General features: G+C 40.0%; 1 protein-coding gene across 6 annotated transcripts in view; it reads right to left on the bottom strand.

Annotated features, from left to right (window-relative positions):
• Nucleotides 1–1,280: 1,280 nt before the first annotated feature.
• Nucleotides 1,281–26,018, bottom strand: part of sbno2b (strawberry notch homolog 2b) — a 61,692-nt gene continuing 36,954 nt past the window's right edge. For 4 of the 6 annotated variants that reach the window (XM_005478981.4, XM_013267742.3, XM_013267763.3 and 1 more), the window contains 28 exons: nucleotides 20,353–20,526; nucleotides 18,730–18,816; nucleotides 17,673–17,778; nucleotides 17,393–17,553; nucleotides 17,167–17,300; nucleotides 16,414–16,504; nucleotides 16,141–16,284; nucleotides 15,871–15,988; nucleotides 15,675–15,780; nucleotides 15,370–15,523; nucleotides 15,086–15,262; nucleotides 14,738–14,835; nucleotides 14,054–14,136; nucleotides 13,632–13,814; nucleotides 13,318–13,439; nucleotides 13,098–13,229; nucleotides 12,807–12,942; nucleotides 11,364–11,476; nucleotides 9,673–9,744; nucleotides 9,364–9,472; nucleotides 9,188–9,259; nucleotides 8,953–9,096; nucleotides 8,755–8,849; nucleotides 7,707–7,799; nucleotides 7,485–7,616; nucleotides 6,802–6,878; nucleotides 6,368–6,558; nucleotides 1,281–5,444 (listed from right to left, as the gene is read on the bottom strand). In XM_005478981.4, the coding sequence (XP_005479038.1) occupies nucleotides 4,327–5,444; nucleotides 6,368–6,558; nucleotides 6,802–6,878; nucleotides 7,485–7,616; nucleotides 7,707–7,799; nucleotides 8,755–8,849; nucleotides 8,953–9,096; nucleotides 9,188–9,259; nucleotides 9,364–9,472; nucleotides 9,673–9,744; nucleotides 11,364–11,476; nucleotides 12,807–12,942; nucleotides 13,098–13,229; nucleotides 13,318–13,439; nucleotides 13,632–13,814; nucleotides 14,054–14,136; nucleotides 14,738–14,835; nucleotides 15,086–15,262; nucleotides 15,370–15,523; nucleotides 15,675–15,780; nucleotides 15,871–15,988; nucleotides 16,141–16,284; nucleotides 16,414–16,504; nucleotides 17,167–17,300; nucleotides 17,393–17,553; nucleotides 17,673–17,778; nucleotides 18,730–18,816; nucleotides 20,353–20,526 (4,422 nt within the window). In that variant the 3' untranslated portion in view covers nucleotides 1,281–4,326. The remainder of the gene's footprint in view (nucleotides 5,445–6,367; nucleotides 6,559–6,801; nucleotides 6,879–7,484; nucleotides 7,617–7,706; nucleotides 7,800–8,754; nucleotides 8,850–8,952; nucleotides 9,097–9,187; nucleotides 9,260–9,363; nucleotides 9,473–9,672; nucleotides 9,745–11,363; nucleotides 11,477–12,806; nucleotides 12,943–13,097; nucleotides 13,230–13,317; nucleotides 13,440–13,631; nucleotides 13,815–14,053; nucleotides 14,137–14,737; nucleotides 14,836–15,085; nucleotides 15,263–15,369; nucleotides 15,524–15,674; nucleotides 15,781–15,870; nucleotides 15,989–16,140; nucleotides 16,285–16,413; nucleotides 16,505–17,166; nucleotides 17,301–17,392; nucleotides 17,554–17,672; nucleotides 17,779–18,729; nucleotides 18,817–20,352; nucleotides 20,527–26,018) is intronic. The other 2 variants (XM_013267746.3, XM_013267757.3) reach the window with 2 other exon arrangements.

Raw genomic sequence — 26,018 nt, forward strand, 5'->3', positions numbered from 1 at the left:
TTTTTTCAAACACTTATTTCCTTTTAGTGTATCTTCTTTAGTTATGTTTAAAAAGTACTCAAGTATTTTGAACCCTGTATGGTAAAGCTGTTTCAAAACTTGCAACTCTCTATATGAGGTTTATAGTGTGATGTCTATGTGCTGTATTGGATCACTGTTATTTTTATGTTAGGATTCCTTGGGTAATTGCGGGATATTTAATGATATAGGTTAGTGTGGAAGTGTCTGTTGGGAATTATATGTATTCGCTTTATATTATCTGATGTTTGAGCCCCTGCTCATAAGCTCCAGTTAGCCATCTTTTATGTAATCATGTTGGAACTTGTATTTTACTGTATTTGAGAATAAATTGCTCTTTTTTTTATGGTTATTGTTTATAGTATATACTGCTGAGTGGTGGATGTGCGAAATACGATTTTGTTTTTATGTGAAGCATAAAAATGACAAAAGATTCTGAATCATTCAAATTTACTTTTGGTTTCGAGTCTTTCTTTTTGAGTTCCATCGAGTTTCAGTTGCTTTCCAGGGTGTGATTGCTCGTTTCAGTTTAGTTTTTATTCTTGAGAAATTTTCTATTTCAGTTGTTTCTCGTTACAATATCGAGTTTTGTCAGGGGAAGCATTGGAAGAGTCCAGAAGGTGCTGCTTTCTAAAATATGATCAATATTTTTATGAAAGTTATGTAGGAATAAATAATTAAAAACAAGTACAAAATGCTGTTCGTGCTGGTTGTGTTTAAAGTTTGATAAAACACACTCAATGATTGATACTAAACTGCCCACTGTTGGGCTGAGTTTGCACGATACTGTGATGATCAAGCGTTTCCTTCAATTTTTTCAGAACAAGATTTTAATAATACAATTTCCCCAGTTGAAGTTTAGTCTATTATTGCAACCTTGGCCTGCACATTTCAAGACCCGCCCTCCCCGTGACAACAAATGTGTTTTATTACAAGGTACTTAAAGTAGACAGTGTCCTCTATTTCTCACCAGAAAGAAATACAAGGTGTGTTTACACAGAGGCTCTGTTATGTGGTGTGTTGTGATTCATTTATCCAATTAGTCTCGTGTTTGATGATACCGCTGCACACCACTGGCAGAAAATATCATATTAATATTTAGTGAAAGGGGGGGGGGGGTCCCCTGCTGAACACAAACATTTGCAGAGTTAATCTGCTCCTTGTTTTAGCTCTATGTTTTTAAAATGGGGAGCAATGCCACGCAAAAGCTGTACAACAAGCCTGCGGGCGACAAACCGAATGAACAAACGAGACTCAGTTTGAGCAATCTTCAAGTTTTTAATCTGTTTTCAAAGACCGCAATTTTATATCGTCCTTCCTTTAATAAGTAGAAAACTTTTTTTTTTTTAAGAATTAGTTGAAAGGCACAAATTTTACAATATATACATTTGGATCTAAATTATAAATATATAGAAAACAAAAGCACAACCCAGAATAAAAGTGCTGAACACAGTTTTGTTTTTACAGGAAAAATAGGCTTTGTTTAAAAATACATACAATCAGTAGCATGTTTTTTTGTTTCATTTTGTTTTTTGTTAGCAATAAATTATTTGAAGGTGATAACATTTATATATATGCAACTGGTGGGAGAAACAAGAAAGATGGTTACAGTATACACAGAGCAATCCACTGAAGAACAGAAACACATCAAGCGTGCGACGCTCAATCAAAACCAACAGGAGAACAGTAACTTGATTATGCCATTCTTAGTGCAAAATGATAAAAATGATTACAGGCCTAACTAAACGAATGAAGAATTATTTTTCCTAAAAACTGCTGTCCATATCCCTCAAATGCATAAAGCTTTATTTCCGTGACTATAAAAACAAAAAACAAAATCAAAGGCAAAACGTTTGCAGACTGGCGTCTGGGAATGTGCCTGACGAATATTATTAAAAGCGAAACGAAGGGCATGCTGCAGTATTATTCTGCACACAGAAAAAACAACAACGAATCAGTCATCCTAAACCCTAAACACAGAAGCGGGGAGGGGTGAAGGCTTGGACAGATTAATTGCACGTTTTAGTATAACCCAGGTGTGAGTCGACGCGAGAACGGGTCAGCGTTAACATGGTTCGAAGAAAAAAAACAAAACTGTCCACAGAAAAATAATGTTTCTTAAAAGAAACAGCCTTTGATCTTTGCCCTAAGAAGGCATAAATATTTAGAACCACTGACATTTTCACAAGGACAAACAACAAACCCATCACATTAAGTCTAAAACATAAATACAGCAAGAGTCACAGCACAGAGTTAAGAAAAAATAGCACATATACTCATTAGTTTCGTCATCATTAAAAGGGGAACTGATATATTTCTGCTAACGCCCCGACGTTATGCCTCCTGTAGGTTTCTTCCTGAGATTGATAAAATGTCTGATATCTTAGAGCCAGTAACTTTAGGGGTGCCTGTGGAATACTTTGGTATCTCTCTGCAAACTGAAGGCCTGACAGCAGAAAAAAAAGCTCTACGAGTGGGAGAAACAATTGTGTTTGAGAAAAGCAAAAGTAAAACGAGCAGAAATAAATCCAGACGCTGTACAGCAGTACAGAACAGTGCAATCTTATTTGGTGGCAGGTAATAATAGAATTTGTTTTATAGCAATCTTGAAAACGAGTAACTTCCCTGACCAAACATGTCCTTAACTATTACAATAAGCAAGATAATGTATCTAAAATCTAAATATCCCTTAAATATAAATAACAAATAACTTTTTTTTAATAACAATGAATTTAAAATGTGTTTAACTAAAAGATTTCAAAGCATAATAGAAATAAAGACGATTCACACCATGCAAAGGTAACCAAAAAGCTTTGCCTGTTGAGGGTAAACAGTACTGAAGCGTTTCTGTTTCATAACAAACATATAATATGGTTTTTATTGCTTTTTGATCGCTTTAACTCCTCCGCGCATTTTGTCACAAACCAACTACAGTGCATCACACAAACATGGCCAGACCTCACAGGTTTTTAAATATGTACTATCATACACATGTACACACATCTGTCAAAAGTTTTTAGAGCCTCAAATGGAAATTGGATGTTTTCTTTTTTTAGTATAGGTTGAATTCATGTGAAAACCAGTGCTCAAGAGGAAACAATAAATTACTCTGATATCAGCAAAGAGACGGGGGGGCTTTCTTTTCAGAACAACAGAAATTCTTTGTGATCCTTTAGAATTAGAGACGGTGAACAGGTTCGGGTATCAGTGTTGGTCAAAAAATGACACATCCACACAGAAAGATTAAAAAAAAATACATAAGATTTTCCTGAGGATTTCCAAAACAAAAATGGGAGTCACGTGAAATTAAAGGGGGAGAAAGGGGTGTAGATAAAAGTTTGTGGACAGCTACAAAGACAATCACACAAGCACATGCAGGCTCAAAGGAGGCGTCTTCCTGAAACCCAACACCAGCATAGTGTAACACAAACGATGACTGCCTGACTCACCAAGGGCCCCAAAAGTTTCATACAAATACACCGTATTAAATTAAAATTGAAACCAACGCTCAGGAGTACAAATCTATACATTAGGCTACATGGATTTTAAAGACTGCATTTAAAGACTTTTTCCAAAGGCACTGTTTGCAACAGCAGGCTGCTCTTCCTCTCCCTTTTTTCCTCACACTAGTGTTCATACAAGCAGGGAGAGAAACAAGAGGGAGTGCGTAGAAGGGAAAGGAAAAATAAAAAAAGGAAATCTGAGGCATTTCATGGCTAATCAGCTAAAAGATTTCATGCGTCTTCCAGTTCGACTACCTCGTGTTTCACTCAAACCAAAGCCTTGCATACAGCCGTGAATGTAGTAACAGTAAAGCAAAGTTTAAAGATGCGGTTTTAACTAGTGAAAGGCATTTAGAGCTTCCAGCAACTCACCAATCATACCTCGAGAAAAATCAGCAGCAGGAGGTTTATTAGAGATTTCCGCACCTCAACAGCTCGTATGTTCAATAAAATAAAGTTATCCCGTCCTCTTTTTTTTCCTCCCCCCCACCCATCTCCTTTTATTTTTAAACAGCTGCCTTTTACCGTGGAGGACACACTTTGGTGCAGAAATTGAATATTGATCGAGCCCGTCGTTACCTCAACAGCCTAAAGCAAGTGAACGCTACACATGGATAAAGAGAAGGGTGAGCCCAACGCAGGACAGGCAGTGACTTGACTATAGGCCCTGAGGGGAGAGGGAGTAGGTCCAAGGTTGCGATCAAAGACAGCAGCAAACAAGACGCCATCTGCTCTAAGAGACATAACAAAAACAAAACAACAAGAAAAAAACTAAAGATAAAGTCCAGACGAGCCAGTCGAGCTCTCACTCTTGCGGCCTGTACTGAATGACAGATTTGCGGTCCGGTCCGGCCTGTAGCATGCTGTTCAAAGCCTCGCGGACGTCAAGAGCGCCGGAGCTGCAGTTGCCGTTGGGTAAGGGAACAGAGTCTGATGATGAGAGGAGATAGGCTGGGGGGAAGTGAGAGGAAGAGCTGGAAAACAAAGAGTTGGGCGATGGGTTGGAGAAGAGAGAACCCATGTTGTTTGACACAGAAGAGGTGGAGGACGTGGAGGAAGAGCAGGAGGAGGTAGAAGACGAAGGGCTGGCTTTCTGTGTGGGCATCTGAGGGGAAAGAGATATGTCAAAATAATCTAACAAGTCATGGTGATTATTGGCCAGCAAGTTGTGGTTCTGCTGCTGCTGCTGCTGTTGCGAGGCCTGTAGAGGCTGCTGCAGCATGAGAGGCAGCTGCACTTGTGCAGCATGCTGGGCGTTTGGTGCAGTCTGAGAGATGAGAGACTCTAGATTAAAATCATCTGCAAATGCTGCAGAGTTGCTTGTCAGAGTTTCCAGATTGAGTCCGCCCTCTGTGGTGTCTGGAGAGGGAGACGGAGAGCTCATGGTAAGGTCTAAGATATCGTCGAAAGGATTTTTGGAAGACAAACTGGAAGGCTGCTTGGTCTGATGGAGTGAAGGAGGCAGGTTCTTCGTTTGCTGAAAAGTGTTCATGTAGGCAGGTGAGTAAAACGGTGGGAGACTGAGGCCAACTGAGTTGTTCAGAGAGCTCTGGTTGGTGTTGGAGAAGGAACTCGAATTGTTGGACCAGCTGTTATGGGTCCTTTGCTGGGTTTGGCTAGAATTTATCGGTAAGGTCAAGAGGGCTGAACTGAGGTGTGGTAAGGTGGGCTGGGGTTGGGGATGCATTCTGTGTTGGAGTGGGAATCTCGGGTCGAAAGGCTGAGTGAGGGACTGGGTATGCATGGTTTTGTGGTTGGTTAGATTTTCCACGAGCTGTCTGTGCCCCTGCAGGTACTCATTCTTCCGCTTGCGCTCATTCTCAGCAGCCTGCTCTTTCTCTTTTCGCCTCTTCTTCACTTCGTCATCCATCTGTAGCAGCTCGTCCCGTACACGAGGAACGCAGGTCTCTGGGATCTTGATACCTGAGAGAGATGACGCAGTTATCGGTAAGATAAATCTTCAATCTTTTATCAGCTTTACAATAACAACAGGTCATTAATTAATCTGTATAAGCGAGAATGTTTGTCCATCTTTATGCATCAGCCCTGTGATTGACTGAGGACTCTTATGCCCACTGTCACCTGGATGGTTAAGAAGTCAGATGGCTGGATATCACAGCACATGCATCACTAAGTATAGTAAATAAGACAGCATAAAGGTAATGTGTGCTTTAATGTGCATTCATTACTTCCACACTACTAAGCAGAAAAGCTGCAGCAGAGAGAGAACTACTGCATCTGCTGGTAGGCTGAGCTTGCCATGGTTGGAGAGCAGAACAAAAACTTCCAGCTACAGTCCAAGTCCATATGTGACATGACACAGGCAGCTGATTATAACGTCATGCTATTCATTTTCTTCAAATGAACGGCCAAATAGGAAAAATCAGACAGGAACAACTTAGAAACTAAACCTGCACATGTGCACACGCACTCACCGAATAGCGCTAGAGGATAGCGCTAGAGACAGCAGGAAACAGTGTGCATGCCAAAAAAAGGATGATTATAAAAACTTAATGTCGACAGCCTATGAGCTTTAAATTTCATTGTCTGATATATGTGTGGTGCAGAGAGACAATTGCAACACGGCCTGTGGGGTCAGTGTTAGCATAATGCGCACAGGAGCTCAGCGGAAACGAATGAGGAGAATATGGAACTTTTTCATTTCCTCAATTTTTGTTAATGATGTGTCAGCACTTGGAGAGCAGCACCACATCCTACCATCAAAACAACATCGGGGTCAAGAAAATTCACATTTTAAATTCTGAGCTGGATGTTTATGGATTAAAAAAACAGTGAAGAAGCTGTCCTCAAACTGCACTTCACTTCAGGCAGTCAGAGATACTAACCGACTTGTTTGTTATGCTGCTTTGTTTTAAGGCGGACAATCTGCAGGATGCTGCTGTTGGTGATGTCAGACACCACATCAGAGACGCGCTTCCACACTCGTAACAGAGCTCCACACAGCATGTGATACTGACGGAGGCGCATGCCCTGCAGACACTCCTGGCCTTCCTCAATTTTCTTACACTTCCCATTCCTGCAAAGAGAGAGCAAAGAAGAAATGGTGAAAACACATCATAAATCACTCTTTTAGTGTGACTGTATGGCAAGCTAAGGTACAAGATGTGAGATTTGGAGGTCATTTCTTCATGGCTAGCTCTCAGGTGATCTATAAACCCTTAGGAATGGCATTTGATTTAAAAACCATTGACTGAATCCTAATAATTACCAGCCTGATAGGATTCATTAATCCTAAGGGACATTGTGGATTCCTGCTTACCAGTTAGCGTGACTGCATTTCTTGAAGGAGAAGGTGAACTGGTTCTCCCAGCAGTCCCTGGCTTCCTCAGGGGTCACCTAAAAAAATGAAGAAATGCAAAAGCCTAAAAGTCAGCCAAGAAGTCACTCATTACACATTTTTACCAATGCAGAAGTGAGATTTTCAAGTTCAGACCAAAGCTCAAACTACACCCTTTTCTCATCTAAAAACAATGATTGTGTCAAAGGGGAAAAACAAGTTATGTTCAATGGGCTTATGGTGAAAGATCAATGATTAGCTGTTTTAAAGCAGGGAATTTAATAAACAACAGAATTATAAAGAAAATAAGAGCTAGCTCTTTAAATTTACTATTAATTTATATTATTAAAGGTTTAAAGTCTGTAAAATGTTGCCACACTTTGTCTTTGGAGAGCATTAAGTCTTATCTGGTCAGCACACCTAAATGTCCACAAGGTGGCAGCAGAGACCGAATATACATAAATATATACATGTTACACCCGGGAGCAATGACAGAGGAACACTTTGTCCAGAAAATGTCCGACTTTGTGTTTTCCCAATGTTCCCCATTTTCAGAAATGAAAAAAGACGCATTTTAATGCCAAATTGGGGGGAAAAAATCTAAAGACTCAAACGTAACACAAAACCAATACAAAGACAGAACTAATAGACTGTGAAGCTCTTACCTTCCTGTACTTTTGGTGCAGTTTTTCCAGACTCTCAGGGTGAGTCTGCTTGCCGATGTTGGGCTTATAGACCACAAAGTTCTTTCCTCTTCCTTGCTCAGCTAGCAGCACACATGGATAGTTACCTCGAAGCTGTGAAAAGAGGCCACAGAGAGTGTTTTTTTTTTTTGCACTGTCAAAGAGACAAAGTTAGTTAAACTGTTTATCATAACGTGGACTCACCTTCACAGACAGGTAGAATCCCTCATCATGCCCGCTGAGGTTCAGTGACTTCTTGTAGGCTTCATCCCAGGGCATGCCCCTGTCCACACTGATCTGTAGGAGGAAAAAGATCAGAATCTACAGCATGTCCTGTGAAAGAGAGGGAGTCAAACTGCTGGTATGATAACTTTAATGCATGTATGAAATACGCCCTCTATACTGGGTAAACTGGTCCTCTTGTGCAGGAGTCCTGAGTGGCTGCCAACTTTGAAACATTAACTGTAGGTTAGCCTGCAGCCAAAAGCTAAAAGCAGAGGATACTAGTAATTATCCTGTTCCACCTGCTAGTATCTACATAGGCTCCATAGCTCTAGGGCTAAACCTGTGTGATCACAGTCTTACCGCTGGCACTATGACATCAATCCAAGCTCTTAACTACAGAGGTAGCTGCTTGAGTTGCCTGTGGGACTGCAGGTTATGAGGAACTTATTTAATTGAAGTACCCGTTCAAAAAATCTAAGTGAACTGACACTCGGTGATATTTATAATGTAATCTGTGTTTGCAATTTAATAATATTATTTGAAAAATTGTAAGGTCTAGTGCTGTATGGCTGAAACTTTGATATTAATACATACAATAAATTATCAATAAATTGCAAGAACATTAACTGGAGCATCAAAAAGATACATAGCATAGCATAGCATTGCCATTGTGGGCTACATTACCTAACATAGGCCTAATATATATTAGATAGCTAGGCCTTCGCCTTCTCCTGTGTAGTCATGGTTTACATGTTTTATATAGTTTGCTGTTACTTTGCAGATGCTGCACGCACATCACTGTTTTGAATATGTTACTGATAATGCCATATCAAACAACACTTCTACCTGGCCGTTCACAAATAAGCCACTGTACTGCTGTGGCATCGGTTATCTGTAGCAAGTAAATATGCACTTTTCTAATCCTGCTGTATGTAACTTCACTGTCATCAACACATTTAACATTGCATATGCTCTATTCTAAAGAAATGTATACTTATAGACCTGAGATCAAGTTATGCAAGCCTACCTTGTACAGAACAACCTGGCCATCCTGAGGATTTCCAGCTGTCAAGAAAGTTTCCTGTGTCTCCTCATAAATCTCATCGTTACCTGGGGCAAGGTCTGTCAGGGACAGAGTAGAAGAAAGTGATGAACATTTGCAGCTACTTTTTTAAATGAATGCATTGATATCCTTCTATTTTAGAGTTACACTTGATTTCCATACCTAGGATTCCCATGTCATATTTGCCCTCCTTTTTATCCTTCTCAATGAGATAGTCAAAGTTGTCAGTGAAGTATTGGAAGAGATGGTTCTGTTTGTGGACCTCCAGACCCAGGATGCGATTTAGGAACTTTGTAATGCTGCAGTCTGAGAAAAACAAACAAGCAATTGACTTCAAATTATGTTTATTCATCTCAAATACCAAATACAGAGAAAGAAATCTGTCCGTACACACTACCTTTCTCATTGTTGTTTCCAATGCGGGGCTCCTTACATAAAATCCCAACATCAACCATTCCAGCTTTCATGTCTGGAAGTGAAAAACAAAAAACAGAACAGTTTTTCTACAGCTGCACTAAACTTTCATTTGCTGATGATATTCTCTGCTTACACTGAACCAAAATATGAACATACCTCTGAAGAACATGGCATCACCCCCTGGGTAGCCTTTGGGAGGGGGCACCTTGTTATCTATGAAGCCAAGAATTGCTTTGGTAATTTTATCCAGAGCCTTGGTACCGTACTGCAAAAAAGAAGTAAAGTGAAATTAGTAAAGACAGATGATCTCATAAGGCTTTTTTAGCACTGCAGATTAAGTGTTTACATAAAGTATGCTATAAAATGCTAAAAGCAAGACAAACTCCATACATCTTAAATTAAGAGCACAAAACATTTTAGATTCAAGGATAGGTACAATTTTAAAAGCTTCTTAGGTTTGCATACCTTGTTCTCAAAATTGTATCTGCTCAGGTCTCTGGATTCTGTGGCTCTTCTGTCTCCATGGGTTAATGCACCCTGCACAGTGGATTACAAACAGTATTACTATCAAATCAATATCACTATTATGACCATTACTAAAGTATTACATTTGCATCATCAGCAGTCATACTAACAGAACCAGAGTCAGTGCTGCTGGTGTGAAACTGTCAGAGGAAGTTATGAAATCTGGCTTCAATGGTTAGTGCAATTCTACTGTGCAGAAATAATATTGGAAAATAATGCCTTGCAATTTCAATTTACTTTGGATTTGTAGTCTTTTAAGCCAAAAATGTCTGATTTCAGAGCTCAGCTATTGCACTTGAAAAATTTGAAAAAAACAAACAAACAAAAAAAACATTATAAAAATACCCAGTTGTTGCTTATCTGACATATCCATCAATTCAGTTAATATATAGTTAAAAGGTGATGCAATTCTATAATGCACCGGTGATGGGTGTGGAGCATATAACACATAAAAAAAAAAACCAAACAAACCCCAAAACACTGAAACAAACACACACACACACACACACACACACACACACACACACACACACACACACACACACACACACTAGTGTAAATGCATGAGGATGCAGAGCCTGCTCTTGGCCCAAACGTGTCAAAGGAAACCCACGAGGTTCAGGTGTGAAAACAAACGTTTTCTACGTGCTACGTGCTGACATGATATTGTGGTTCAGTTAATCTTCAAACAACATTTTGCAAAGAGACCGAGTGTGCAATGAGTCCAACGTGTGATGGAAATAGGCAACAAAGTTAACAGAAAATTTAGACAAAGTCTACAGTGGATCAGCCTTAAAGCCAACTGCTAGCTCTGCTCACACAGACAAAAACCTTAAGATACCAAAACAAATGAATGTCTTAGCCAAATATGATTTGACTGCTGATCTGGAGTCAGACTGTTGCAAAGGTAGTCAGCTGTTCAGTGCGACTGAAATGTGTGCACTGGAGTTGTATCAAGTTCAAGCAGGCAGGCAGGCAGGCAGGCAGGCAGGCAGGCAGGCAGGCAGACGACGTGACCTATTCTTGATACAGATTTACCACACACAGCTGGCAAACGCAGGAATGACTTCCTGTAACCACCATCCCCTTGCACCCTCTCTGCCCTTTTCCCAAAAGAACCGTCATGCTGTGTCACTATGGAAATAAATGGCTGCTAGTGCAGAAATGCATCGATAATTACGGAAAATAGCTACACTTATAAATTATCCAGACAACCTCTTTTTGCTTTTTCTGCTTGTTCAGTTTTCCGTTACTGAGCTGGAGAAGGGAAAGACCCAGAATCCCTTGAGGTTTGTGGAGAAAAGTTGATATAACATCAAGGGAACCAACAATAAAGAAGACTATGGAGTGCTTTAAGACTAGGGAATATCCCACACAACAGGAAGGACAGAGGGTGAGGGCAGGTTTAAGAAACGAACGGCAGAGTCACGAACAGCCCGGAGCACTCCGATCGATAAACACATAACTCAGATCGTCTCTGTTTACACTGAAACAGTTCTTCTCACACTCCATAAGACAACAACATATAAACAGCTATTTCCCCCTGAGAGAGACTTCAAGATAATTGTGCAAAATAACAACAGCAAATGCAACACCAACCCACACACAACTGAAAGACTGTTGATATTTACCAGACTCTCTAGTCTCTTAGCCACAATGGAGGCAAAACGTCTCTCCCCAGCCAACTCTGAGATGAGAAAGATGTACTCAGGGGCTGTCACCTGATTTGACCGATGAGTCCGACCTGGAACGATGAGAATAAAACAGCAATAAGACATTTTTTGTATATGTAAAACATTTAAAGATATTAAGACTACTGTCTGACTGTTAAATCCTTCAATCTGAAATCTTTAACTTTACAGATAAACTTTGTAATGCTAATACACATCCTGTAAAACCTTTGTACAGATAAATAAAACAAGCAAGATCTGTTGCTATGTGTAGGAGAAATCAGGTATTGTACATTTTTGTGATGACATTTGGTTTACAACAGCTCACTTTTATGTAACAGCCTGTGCCATTCTCAACTAACTATGAAACCCCCATAAATGTAAAATAACACACACACAAGTAACAAGTCAGCACAGTACACTAGTGAGGTGCAATTAGAAACAATAAATTAGAAACTGAAAAGCATGAAGAGGACATTTCTGGTGACATGATAAGATCTGCAGTCATATGACTGAAATCTGATCTTGACACTCAGATCCTCCCACTTAAAAATGAAAACAAAAACTCTTTACACAAGATTGTTCTAAGGAAGTCCCTTCAACTTCCATAGAACCTCTTATGAGGAAACAAGCAAGTCTGTTTTTGTACAGTATCTGTGTGTGTGTGTATATGTAAGTGTCAGACTAAGCTTCTCGGTATGAGAAACTGAAGAATCACTCAGGCGGTTTAAGCAGAAAATTAAAGACATTATTTAGTTTGGTGCTCCGTGATGGCATGTACGTATATTAAAAAAAATCAAATACTGATCGGGTTTGTGGTATTAATTACAAATAGATTCGCAGCTGTAACACCTTTAAAGGTCAAATGTTCAGCCCACACAAGTAGAGTAACTGAAAGAAACCACAGCTTCTATCTACCAACAAACCTTCAGCGAGACATTTGTCTCAATTTGAATATCACAATATGAAAATAACAGCTAGAACACTTCTTCACATTTCTTCTCTTTCTTCTAAAGCTCTTTCAACCTTTCACCTCAATGCTGCTGCTTGTCACAGGGGTAAATTTAAAAGGAAATAAGGAATAGAAAGCTGATGTAACTACGATGAAGAGAGAAAAAAGTCCAGTGTGCCTTCCAGCCTTTTAACTGGTTACATCACTCATCAAAAGAAAAAAAAGACTTATGTCATTGACAAAGTTAACCGCTGATGAAAAACTTTATTCAAGCCATTATGTGAAGTCTGACACAAACTTAACCAGACAGACTCAAAAATTCAATCTAAAAAAGGTTCCTGACATCCTTATGTAAGTTAATAACACAAACAATGCCCTTTTATTTTATTTCTAATCATGTACTCCTCTTTAACTTTTAAAGGCTCTTTGTTAGATTACATTTCCTGACTTACCAAACTGCTGAATAGCCCTGTCTGCACTCCAAGGCAGTTCCAGGGTCATGTGAACCCTGCGTCTCTGGTTTTTCACTCTCTTGTCTGCCTGCAGGGAAATCCCAGAGCTTGCTGCTTCTGAGATGATGGCCACCAACTACAGGAAACAGGTTTTTGTTTATTGGTGGAGAAAGGTCTTATTGAACAATGTTTTTAAAGCATTTCACTGTTTTTTGAACTTTGATCTGAAGCCCTTCAAGTCATGAAAACAGTGATTCACTTTTAATTTTTTTGTACTGTAAAATAGCTGACCTTCTCTCCACTCATGAAGCGATCTTTCTCCTTGAGATTGATGTGGTCAATCGTAAGCCCTTGCTCAGCTCGTGACTCATAACGGACAGTGCCGTCAGGCCGTCGCACCACACGACCCTTACGACCAGTCATCTGGAGAGAAGAGGGGTGAATATACATTAGCTGCACATGTCAGGGTGACAGGTGATGCTGCTGGTTAGCTTGTAGTTGAGGGTCATACCTCAGAGACTTTATCTGGTCCACCAAACTTGTCAATGAGCTCATCCAATGTGTTGAGAGGTAGTTCTTTTCCCAGTTCTGCTATTTTGTTGAGGAGGTCCTGCTTCATTTCCTCTATTCTGGCTGTAAATACAAATCAGAGGAAGATATTAACAATCTAACCCTTGCTGGTTGAGTTATAAAAATAGCAGGGTATGTGAGACTACAGTGGCAGCTATCAAGTAGATGTGCATCTGTTTGACTGACAAGCACCTTCCAGGGTATCACTGTTACTGACAACACAAGCTGAAGGACAAAAAAAGAAATGGTGCCTACCTGTCTGGTAGCTAGTCTGGTTCACAAAGATGACGTCGTCATTATCTAGCAAGGAGTCTGGTGAAGAGTTAGAGTCTGTGTCTATGCCATCGGAGTCACTACTGCTGTCATCAGTGATGTTGATCACACCGCTGTTGTCCACACTGTGCTTGGGTACTTTGGGCTGGCGACCTCTGGGTTTCCCTGATTGTTAGTTAAACCGCATGACACAAAACAGGCCAAAAATAGACATAGGATTAAAAAAATATGTCTTTCACTGAGAATAAATAGTGCCAGATGCTAGGCCGAATACACCAAATACACTTATAAATACACAAAATGAGCAATTTTACTGTTACACTAACTATAGAAATGTCGACTGAACACTTGCTACATGAAATAATTGTAAAAGACAGCATTTAGGGGTGAACATATCCACTTACGTTTTCTCTTGTTACTTGGAGCTTTTTCCCTGCTTTGCTTCTCTGAAGGGAAATGCTTTGTTACAAGAGACTGGAATACTCCCCTGGAGCAAAGAAGAGCAGAAAAAGAGACTTTAAAACTGACAGCAAAGCAACCACAACACAGGAGGGCTGTTGCGGCAATTAGACATTCCAAGTATTCCTGATCTGGCCTAATTATTAGTGCCAGGTATTGATAGGCCGATGAAAACATGTTTGAACTAATACACTCAGACTTCAAGGCATGTCTGCTGCGACAGACCTAAGGTCAACCAAGTTCAAGTCCTTATAACTTCCTTTTCACAAATGAATCATTGATCAATTAGCAGCTAATAAAAAGGTGTCTGCTTTGACTGGGGAAGAATGTCGGGGGCACATGACCTGAATACTTCTAACTGTATGACTACATGTACTCATGACACATTCCTTCTTGAAACTTTCTTGTTATTTGACAGCTTGGTGTATCAAGAAAACGAAACAGAAGACACCTGTGACTATAGTTTTCAGCAAGCAGAAAATCACTCTTTCAAATAGTGTCAAAGTTATCACCTGTGGCTTGGCATTCAGTTTTAAAAGAGCTGCAACTCAGACACAGGCAGTCTATTTTTTTCATATGTAGCCATCACCACAGACACACAGAAGCGAACAGACAAAATACTCTCTTACTCGGCTGCAGAAACAAATCTGTCCAGATGCCCGTCGTTTTCATCCAAGACTTCTCTGGTGCGCGATTCTCCGGTAGACTGGAGTCCAATAACGATGCACTGCAGTGGAGAACACACAAACGCACATCAATAACCCAGTGTTACCTAAAGTAAACTTCTACTAGGACTCACTTCTGCTAATCACGATGGAAAATATTATAAAAATCCATGTGGAATTCCTGAACAACTAAAGCAAAATCAAACCAGCTTGTTCACAGGGAACTGAAACCCCCCACACAACTGACAAAACTATGTTTCAAATTAGCACTCTTAGGTATACAATCTAAGTTCAACAGTGTACTATGCTCACCTTTCCAGCCTCCAGCTCTTTCTGGGCCAGCTCCACCAAGGAGCGGACCTTGGCAGCGATACAGAGATATTTGAAGAATCGCTGGTGAGACGACCAGAACTGCCCCCAAAGAGACTTCCTGCTGACCATGCCCAGTTCATCAGCTGCCTGCATGAACGTTTTCAACGCCTCGGCCCACTGGAAACAGATTCCAGACATGAATTATCAGTTTAAATTTTTGTCAGTTTTCTCAAATAAGATAAGAACATATAAATACAGCAGACGCAGTCAATGAATTTCCTCACCAGTTTGGCAGCTTTATTATAGACCTCTTTGAAGTCACTGTCCAGCCCGATCTCTTCAATGCGGAAAGACACCCCAGAGAAGCTCAGCTGTCTGGCAATGTACATCCCACTCACTTTCATGTCCATGGCCACAATTTCCATGGCCCCGACACCTCTGTACACAAATAAATTGTTCAACATAACTTAATCATTGGTCAGCAGCCATTCCCACAATCTGACTGTAAGGAATGTTCCAGTAATCTGAAGATATAGATCCACATGATTGAAAAACATAAATACGTCAGAGTGAAATTCATCCTACAAACCTCTTCTCAATGGAATGCAGGAAGTCATCAAAGGTTCGGAAGGGTGTGCCCTCACCCCAAATTCCTAGTCGGCTCATATAAATCATGTTCTTTGGCTCAGAGGCACCTGGAACAGACATGACAGAAATCGATGATTTAAAGTCTACTATTGTATTTTTTCTCTTGCCTGAGAATGTGTATTTGTGTGTTAGCTTACCTGTGGCACTGGCATACACCACCCTGGCATGCGGCAGCTTGCTTTGCAGGTCAAGAACTGCTTTGCCCATCTTTGTAGATGTGGCATTCTTGGCTTTGTGGCATTCATCAAAAATAATCTATATTGATGCAAAGTCAAGGACAAAAATACCAAAAACCACTGCTGAATGTGTGGTTGTTAAAATTAAGTCGGAAAATCACGTGGAACAACATATCGAAGGACAGCTTATGTTAGATTGACAAAGAATATGGCATTAAAATTAAAGGATACAACTCCATCAAATTCTGGTTTGCACCAATCCAGGATCTGTTTGATCCTCGTCCGAAGCTGCCCTCCTGCTTGGCTCTCTCCAATCAGTGCAGAGTAAGTTGCAAACAAGACTCCTTCTGAGGTAGCTGTGTCACCGTACTTTATCTGTTAGAACAGAACAAACATTAAACAAGTCACAATAGTGCTTTCCTCTATTTCACCTCTTGCGCTCATGCACACATAACAAGTGTTCTAATTTCCTCAGTTTGACCCACAAATTCCACCTGAACTCACCTTGTTTAAAGCATGCACAGGAATATTCGGTGCATCTATGTCTTTGAGATCTCTCTCTGCATCAAATTTCAGGTCATTGGATATGCTGAACCTGAGGGAAAAGACAGGGAAAATTAGCCGACTCTGACAGAAAGTAAATCTACTGTGCATAAACAGGATATATCATGCAGGTGGACAAAAATAACAATCAGAAAATCTATCTATTTTTTTAATCATAGCCCGCATTAGTCACGTCCTTTTTTTTCCCTCAGAAGTGTTTTCTACACATTTGAGATTTTCTTGACTCTAACCGTTTGAGGCCTCATGGAACAGGTGACTCTTTACATTCTCTAGTTTCATACCAATCCTGTAAGGCTAGTGTGTCTGACAATTTCTTTGCAATTGCTTTTCTAGAAGCTCACATTTACTAATAAAAGGAGGTGTTTGGTCTTAATATTGGTAGAAACTGAATGTAGGAATCCAAATGAAAGTAATTTCTGTCTCCAGTTTAACCTTCTGAACTCCCTTATATAGTTTTGAAATTACACCGAGCTCACATTATAAATATTTTCCGTAGGCCGATTTCAAATGCCCTATGACTTTACCAAAACTGTTCATGTGACTGTGTAATGAAGAAGTCAAAAAAGGTCACCAAATAACTCACGTAGTCTTTCCGTTTTCTGAAAATTGCTAAGAGTGCTTTAATTAAAACGGCAGACTATGCAGAGAGGCCTCTCACTGGCCCATCTCTTGTAGCATGTTTATCACTCTTACCATAGTGCTTTTTTTCTTCCCTTAAGGTAGTTCTCCAGGATGATTCCTGCCACAGTGCGTCCCTTTCCGACCCCTGCCCCATCTCCGATCAGGAAGCCTGCCCTCTGCTTGTTTTGGAGGATCACTTCATGTTGCTGAGGGTGCATAAGGAACAAATGCATGATCAGTATGCCTCCAGAGTCACGCCATTAAAAGTGCTTCATGTATTGTGCACTGGTATGTGTACCTGGCAGGCGTATATGATAGCCTCTAGCTGCAGAGCAGACAGCAGACCGTTTTTAATAGTTGACTCAGGGATGGACAGAGTGTATGTGATGTCAGGAGGAGGGACACTGGATAGAGTGTTTGTTTCCACCACTATGTCAGGATGAGAAATTCCTATAGTGGCTGAAGAGAGGGGAAAAAAAACATGTTAACCATAAACTGAGTGTCATGTTGTATTAGGGGGAAAAAAGGCAGACAAATTAATGGGTGAACTGATGTTGAAGTTCATTCAAGTGGCCTACATTTGGAAGGTTTGTACTCAGCATATGTGTCTACATGTCCCAGTTCTTCTGCTTCTTCTTCCTCAGCCTCCTCTTCCTCTTCTGTTGCTGCCTGGGTTGTCTGAGGCTGGAAGCACCACAGAGACTTCAGTAATGTAATCACAACAGCAAGCATTTGGGAATAATATTTTGTTGTTTCAGCTTAGTTGAAGACAAGTTAGGAGAGAGAAAACAGCTGAAATTTAGAAGTAGGTGGGAGCAGTTAGTAAGAAGATAACGCACACCGGAAAAGTTCGTTGAGAAGGAATATTAACCAGAAAATTAGCAAAATAACAAGTGAATAAAATACATGAAGATAATTAAAGGAGATTGAATTGGGAGATTTGAAAAACGTAGTCAAGCAACTACAAACAAAAGAGTGGAAATGGAGAGGACCTCTGTTTGACAGTCAGCTGAATATTACAATGCCTCTTTTCCTGTCAAAGTAATCTCTGTTTTTTATGCAATGTACATTTGTGGAATGTACAACATGCTGCCATGCTTTTATCACCTGTGGTAATACAGATGGTAAGACTTGCCACAAAAAGCATGAGCATTACAATTTCCCTTATGAAGTTTTGCTAACTTAAATAGGACCCCCAGATGAGAGCCATGTTATGTTTTCAGTGTAAAACATCTAAAAGATGCACTCAAAAAAAAAAAAAAAACCTAAACATGAAGCAGTAATTTAAATAAAATGCAACTGAAATATATAAAAATCGAATGTTTATTTATTCAAATAATGAATCAGTAAGGGAAATATGCTGGGTATTAACTAAACATATATCAATCAATTAAATTTATTTGGACCAGATTCCATTAAATTTTGCGTTTTACATTGAACTCATATAACACAATTACATGGAAATTAAATTACTTAAAGACAGAATTTTGGGATTTTTTTTGTACTGCTGCAGCTGCTGCAAATATGACCTAAAACATAATCTATGTTTTATATACTATTCCCATATATGATTACTGATGAATAAGCTCAAGGAGTTTAACTTTAACATCAGACTAGAGAGGTTGACGTGGCTACCTGGAATCCTCCTAAAGGTGGGGTGCTGATAATAGCAGATATATCCTCCAAACTTGCCAAGCCTTGAAACCTGCTGGTGCCATTCTGCTGTCAAAAAAACATAAAATAAAGAAATACAAACTCAAATAAAACACTGTGGCTAAGAAGGATTAAAGCAAAGAAAGACGAGAGTAATCTGCCTGTGCATTTGTGTCTATATGCATGTGCACGAGAGCAATGGGGCACTCTCCTAAAGCTGCACTAAACAAAATGCATTTTATTTGACTGGCACTGAAAAGCCAGCAATGACAATAACAACAACGAAAGGAAGATAAAGGCATGGGAAATATAGTCTGGGAAACATAATGGATGAAATGAGGGCAGAATGAAAAGGAAAAAATAAAAAGGCTTTCAGAAAGCAGGGAAAATAAATGTACTCTGATCATATCAAAAAGATATCCACGGACCCATCTAATTCAAAGAGAGCTTAACAGGAATGCGAGCACTGGAGGCTGGAGGAACAACTATCGAAAACAAAGTTGCTTTCCTCGGGACACTGATTTAGAGAGCATGAAAGTGCATGCATACCCCTAATTTGTCTACAACAGAGGAAACAGTTAAAAAATGTAATGACCAAAGCGAAATGTTTAACAACAACAAATTTTATCTAATGGATACAAACATAATTCCTGAATGACAAGACGAGATCGGTCATTGCAATCAGCAACGGCGTACCAAGGAAATAAGAGGCCAATCTTACATTTCAAATGCAATGCCTGACAAGTTAACAACTGGGAAAACCATTGTTCAACCTCAGCACCAAATGACTGCCCTGCTATATGTAATATAATTCAGTATGAATAAAATAACTGTGTCATTTCCACCAGTGCTGATAAGTTTAACAGCTTAAATATGTTAGAAGTATAAAATACCATCACATCAGTGCATAGGTTTCACTGTACAATTAATTAAAAGCAAAAAACTACCTTTAACAAACGTACTGGTAGCTAGGTAGGTGGTAAAATGGCATGCTAACAGCACAAATAGATGATAAGGATATTAGATAAGAAAGACAGTAGATATGCACCAAAAGATATGCTGCATAGTTACTATATGAGAGCTGTGTCTGCTGCTTATAAGTTTCCAGTTTAAGTTTCCCACACTTTTCCCACATAAACTCACAGCCTTTACTTCATAAGACTTGTACACAGCTGCAACATGAAAACTTAGAGTGGAACATTAAATCAATATTATATCGTCCTCCAAGCGCTTTACACTACAAACCACATTCACCCATTAAAACAGCGCTTTATCTATCTCACATCCACAGCTCCAGCCAATTTAGACTCACCAATTAACCTCATATGGATGTCTTTGGAATGCAGGAGGAAACCGGAGGTGACAGTGCTAACCACTTCACCGCCAGGCTGCAGACGCAGTCGTGAGGCAGGAAAGCACTAGTGTTTACGGGATACAATGAACAATATAACCCTTAGTTACTGTTTGTTATTTGATGCCAACTTCCCGCACTAAAGACATATGTATGCTGAGGCAAACAAGTCTGTTGCATATTATATCTGTAAGAGGTAAAGGTGTGGTAACCAGTTTTTCTGGTAATGACGTGAACGAGTGCTTGTTACTGACCTCTAACTGGCTCTGTGCTGGTGTGGTGGTACTAGTGCTGACGTCCCAGATTGTGGGCACTGTGTCCAGGTTCTCTGCATTGATGAAGGACTGGGTATCAGCATACTCCGACAGTGAGTCAGTCGGAGAGGAGAACAGAGAGTTTGTGGAGATGTCATCAAGGCAGGGCAGGTCCTGCAGGCAAAGAAAAAACGGGACGAGGTGTTAAAGGTAAACTCTAAAACAGGACAAAATTTAGGGCAGAGAGTTCAGTAGATCTCTAAATAAAGAAACAATATTTATACCCACATCCAGACACAGTCCCTCACCATCAAGCTTTATGCAACATAAAGGGAGCACAACAACAGCTTTTTTTTAAAAATGTAACAGACACAACACCAATACCAAACAGCAAAAAAAAAAAAAAAAGTGTGACATGAGGATGGATGGGAATGATGTTTGGACAATAAAGGAGTCGTATTCACTCTGGATTTTAGCCAAGTTATACGTATTTGGGTGTAACACGAGTAGCCCAAACAAAATATAATTACACACAGATGTGTGAGAATGAGCACGTGAAGTATAACGTGAGGGGAAGGCACAATAAGGCTGCTTGTGTGTATGTTTGTCATTTCAGCTATGGCTGCCTTCCAGTCGCGCCTCTATTCATATCGTTTCCAAACCATTAGCATGCCATGTTCCTTAACTAGCCCCTCTCAGGCACCCCTAGGCCCCCTGAGACTTATAAACATGTATTTGGAGAGATAGAAATTGAGTGACAACGAGAAACTCAACAGAGGAGAAACTGTTTTTGGAAGTGGGATTATGGATCTCTTCGTGACATTCATAAATGAGTCTGTGTATAAATACACTCTGGGCAATGTGTGGAGATTCCCACAACACACTGTTCCCCATACACCCACTAGGGGACCACGAGGCAACCGTGAATACTTCCCCAAAGAGACTAACGTGCTTATTCGGAAATTTGGGAAAATTTCAACATTTCTCCAAATGTTGATACCCCCCACCCCCAATAGTGTTATATGGCCACAAGTGATCTCTGTTAAAACACAATAAGCTCTAAGGACTGAAGATGGCTTTGTGGGAAGAACAATACTATGCTTACAGAACAAAAGTAACAAAAAAAGTCCATAATCATGCAGAATCATTAGCTGAGCTGCTGACTCAGTCCTAACAATCTGGTGGTACTGATTAATACTGAGAAGCTGCAGGAACTTCTGTCATGGTTGTCTGTTAGCCATTACTCACAGTTCAACAGAAAATGTTTCACAAGCATGAGAGGACTAGACGTAGAGCTCAAAGTGTTAACATGACAACATCACGTAGGAATGGTGAACAGCAAAGACTATAAAGAGCAAACAGAGAAAAAGTGGCTCGGCTCCACATATGCTTACATATATATTTACATATATATTTGTGTATTTTGTCTCTGTGACATTAGAGAAACAAAGCAACTTATTAACCTATTATGTGGATGTTTGTGTATTGTAAAGCGCACTGAGCTTATCAGTGTTTACTGCTCACTTTATGCTCTTCAGCTCCCTCCCTGTTCCTTTCTCTTTCCTTTTCTCCTCATGTTTGTGTATGTGTGCGCTTCCTGAGGGCAAGATCAGGCATGAGCTCTGCAATCAGACTCTCCAAAGTTCTTCTAGCCTACGGACAGCTGACTGGAACAACTGGCTTTTGTATGGAGAAAGAGTTGTAGATAAGAGTGGGTGTCCTATACTACCACTCCCAAACACACAACTTGGTCACTTTATATCACTTTTATATCACATATCCGTTTGCTAGTTTGTTTCTCTATTCTATCAACTGTGTGACTTTCTACCTCATGCTATTCGGTGTCCTAATTCCCTTCCCTGCTCCCTCCATTCTGTGCACTTCTGACTTGGGATAAATGAATAAACAAGAAGGCTTGGAAAAAGGACACAGTGTCACCAGAGGCATCGTTCCACTGAGGCATAATTGTGGAAACACACGCATAAGCAAAGACACATATTTCACCAAAAAATTATTAAGTATTTCCTGTCTTTCTTACAACACACTTAACCACAAATTTGATAAAATGTTACAAGATGAGTTTAGATACAAATACAGATCTGATGAACAAACAACACAAAAGAAAACCCCCTAAATATAATCTAATCTGAGTTACACCTACAGCTGTCATATTAGCTAGGGTTATGAAACTCTCAAAACCTTAACAATTCTTATTTTGCACATCACCATGAATTCAATCAAGCTTGAAAAGAAAACAAGCGCTAATTTAATTCATTCTACAAAAATGGCTGATTTGTATGCCAGCTGTTCATTGTTTAGCGCCACATTATGATGAGACTTCTCGGTTTTCTGCATCTTGTAAAACCATGTAACATCACGTGCTTTGCTAATGCAGTGTTGTTCTATTAAGACAACCAAAATGATACAGAGGAATCACAGAAAACTGCAGCAGTCTGGTGGGTGCTAACCCAGACATGTCCAACCTCAGAACCATGCTAATCGAGTTGTTAAGCAGAGCGTAACAGAGGCAGCAGTGTTTGTCCCCCGGCAGGCCTGTACCCAAGGCTACTCCATCTACTGCTCCTAACAGTGGGCCCTGCCAAGCAGAGATAAGGCTTGAATTCCAACTGCTCTGATGGTAATCTGGCTCCTTCCACAGCTCACAGCCTTACAATCATATAACTGCTAATCCTGCCTCACACTTTCTCCTTTGCACTCTTTGTATCTGTTGTGCAATAAAACAAATATCTATGTGTGTGTGTTTGTGTGGCCAAATTACATATTTTATTGTCTTTTCATGGAACAGGTGAAAAAAAAAACTGTGTGTCTGTACAACAGCGAAACATGTGAAAGTCCATGCACATGCTTTTTCACATCATCTGTCCACCATCCTGTTTTTTGCTTTTCACATGTTCCTCTTTCACTTCTTCTGCTGTCAATTGTGAAGCCAGTATTATATCCTCCCTTTACAGTAAAGTAAAACCCTCAACACATGCAGGCATCCATTTGACCAAATGCCTGCAACAATGACTCCCAATTACCTTACTGCGAGAAGCTTTGTGTGGAAGCTGCCGGCACATATGAACACGAACACTGAACATCATGTATCCACAGAAGCAGTAAATTGTACTTGAGTATCTGGATAATAACAGTTATCTGTCTGTTGATGATTAATGTAGGCACATGGCACTGAAAAACACCCTCAACGAGCCTTTCCAGCACACTAGATGCCTGCAGAGCAGTAGAGGTTGGTGTTTGTGGTTGAACATGGTGGTTATCAGCTCTAAGAATCAGAACTGGAAAAATACACTTCTAAACATAAACCACCCACCAGCAGCTTAGCTTCTTTATTTGCCTAATCTGCTAAAGTTGATGCATTTATTGCATGACGAGTAACCTTAAACAGTTTCACACAATCTCCTGCTCTTACAAAAAACATCCCAGTGAGTCCATAATCGTAAGATGTGAAAACAAAATTTAGGCTAGAATAAATATTAGCCAACACATTACGGTAAGGAGAAGTATTTATCTGTCCTACACACACACACACACACACACTACAGTTGCCATGACAGAAGGAAGGAACAGCCGTTTCTAATATAATGACCACACTGACAATAATTAGCCCTGATGATAAACTCATGCAGTGTCATACAGAGGACTCTAGCAGCCCTGTCTTTTACTTAGCTTTATAAGCATATCAGTTTACAAATGTTTCTCTTCCTTTTAAATGAAACGCCCTTTTGGAATACTAAGGATTATCAGACAGAAACCCTTCTCAAACACATCATTAAAATAATATTTTAAAGGATGCTGACAGTATTTCCAGTCATGACATCGTAGACCATTTTTACACAAGGTGTCTATTTTTGTTTCTTTATTTCCCTGCTCAGTTTGGAATGGTCAGTTCCTCTGTTTTGTTGTTGTTTTCAGTACTAAGTCTAATGTTATCCAAGGACAGCCACATGCCTCTTGTGACACACAAAGTGTTGTCAGCTGTCACTTTTCATTGGTGTTTTCTTTGGCATGTGGGAAATGCTGACAACAGTTGTTATCCCTACAATACTACAATAAAAAGGAGAAATATTATTACTGATTTCAAGCTAGTAAAAGCAGTAATTTATTTTTAAAAATTAATAATCTGCATTTAGCAATGTAATACGTACTACAGCTTTACCCCGCTACCAAAACACAACCTTAACGTAAGAGCTACTGCATACTGTCCTAGGCCACGTCCTGTTAAACTCAACAACCTCAAAATACAAGGCCACGCTGAAGCCTCAGCCAGGCCAGGCCCAGGGCTTTCCCCTCCTACACACTGCCAGCTTGGCTAAATTTTCCAAGGCCAGGAAACAAGTCACCCTGGCCTCCCACTTACCCTACACACCCACACATGTACACAAACACACATGCACACCTCAAATAACCTCACCAACACAACCTACATTTCTGTCATCTCCTGCTTATTCACTATCCAAAGCTTTAAATGTCCATCCCCCTTGTTTCCCATCCCTGGCATCTTTGTCTCTCCGCCCCTTTGGGCATCTCTTCAAAGTTTAGTTTTGTTTTCCAGCAAAAACTCAGCTGCAAGAAGATTGTCTGTATAAGCCAACACATGACTGATTGATATGGATGTAGCTCAAGCTCAACTGTCTCTGGATTAAGCACAGCCCCTTTTCAGCCCTGTGTTAATATCCTACAGAATGCTTTAAGATCATGAAAATACTGGTGTACCAATATTAGTAACAGTAGTAGTGGGAGGGTTAGACGTGTGAGAGTCACACCACACTCTGGAGACTGATAGTTGTAAAAGCTAATAAAATGCCAAGTTCTTGGTAATGTCAGTAGTGTAAAATGACTGTGTAAGCCAGCGTGACCCTGTCAACAAGCCAAGTAGGTGTACTGAAATCTTATCTGTCAGATTCTGTGGTGTGTTTATGTGGATGCAGTGATGGGATAAAGTTTTCACATAATCCACAGCACCCCTATGATCAGCTGACTGAAACAACCCGAGACTGATCTCACTGGGGTCAGCTGTTGACCTTATCCATGCAGTCAACAGAACCTGACTGATGATGTTTGTGTGTTTTCTTAAGATGTGGGTCTGGGGCCAGTAACTGAAAAGCCACTACTGGTGTCTCTCATTCTCTGTGGATTATGTTATGCCAAACAGTCTGCATGTCAGCCATATCTACCGGACTGTGACTTTAATAGCACAGCTTTAAGCTTTTCCTTTTCCTTGACCCCATACAGCTTAAGGTTGATGCTGATTTAAAAAAAAAAAAAAATCAAGTTCTTTGATTAACTTGCTGTTGAGAAAGGGCTTCTTTGATTTTAGTATTAAATGAATTTGTGGACAGAAGGTTCTGTCTTTTGACATGCAGACATAAATCAGCTTAACCAGAAACAGAGCTTTGATCAAGGAGCCAATTTGTCAAAAAGCCACTTTATTTCCGTACACATGGAAAGTTTTACATCTGTTCTGGTCTATAAGACCCTTTAGTCACACAACCTCCCAACCAAAGAAAATATATTCAAACACTTTTAAATGTCAGCCACTGTCAACAAAAAGCATACAAGTTAAGCAGCTTCACAGCTCACAAAGCGCTCTCCTCAGGATTCTCTCTAAGTGGAAGTCGACCTTTGACCACATTTCATTAATCAGT

The sequence above is a fragment of the Oreochromis niloticus genome, linkage group LG23, assembly GCF_001858045.2.
Source record: "Oreochromis niloticus isolate F11D_XX linkage group LG23, O_niloticus_UMD_NMBU, whole genome shotgun sequence".
Classification (NCBI taxonomy): Eukaryota; Metazoa; Chordata; class Actinopteri; order Cichliformes; family Cichlidae; genus Oreochromis; species Oreochromis niloticus.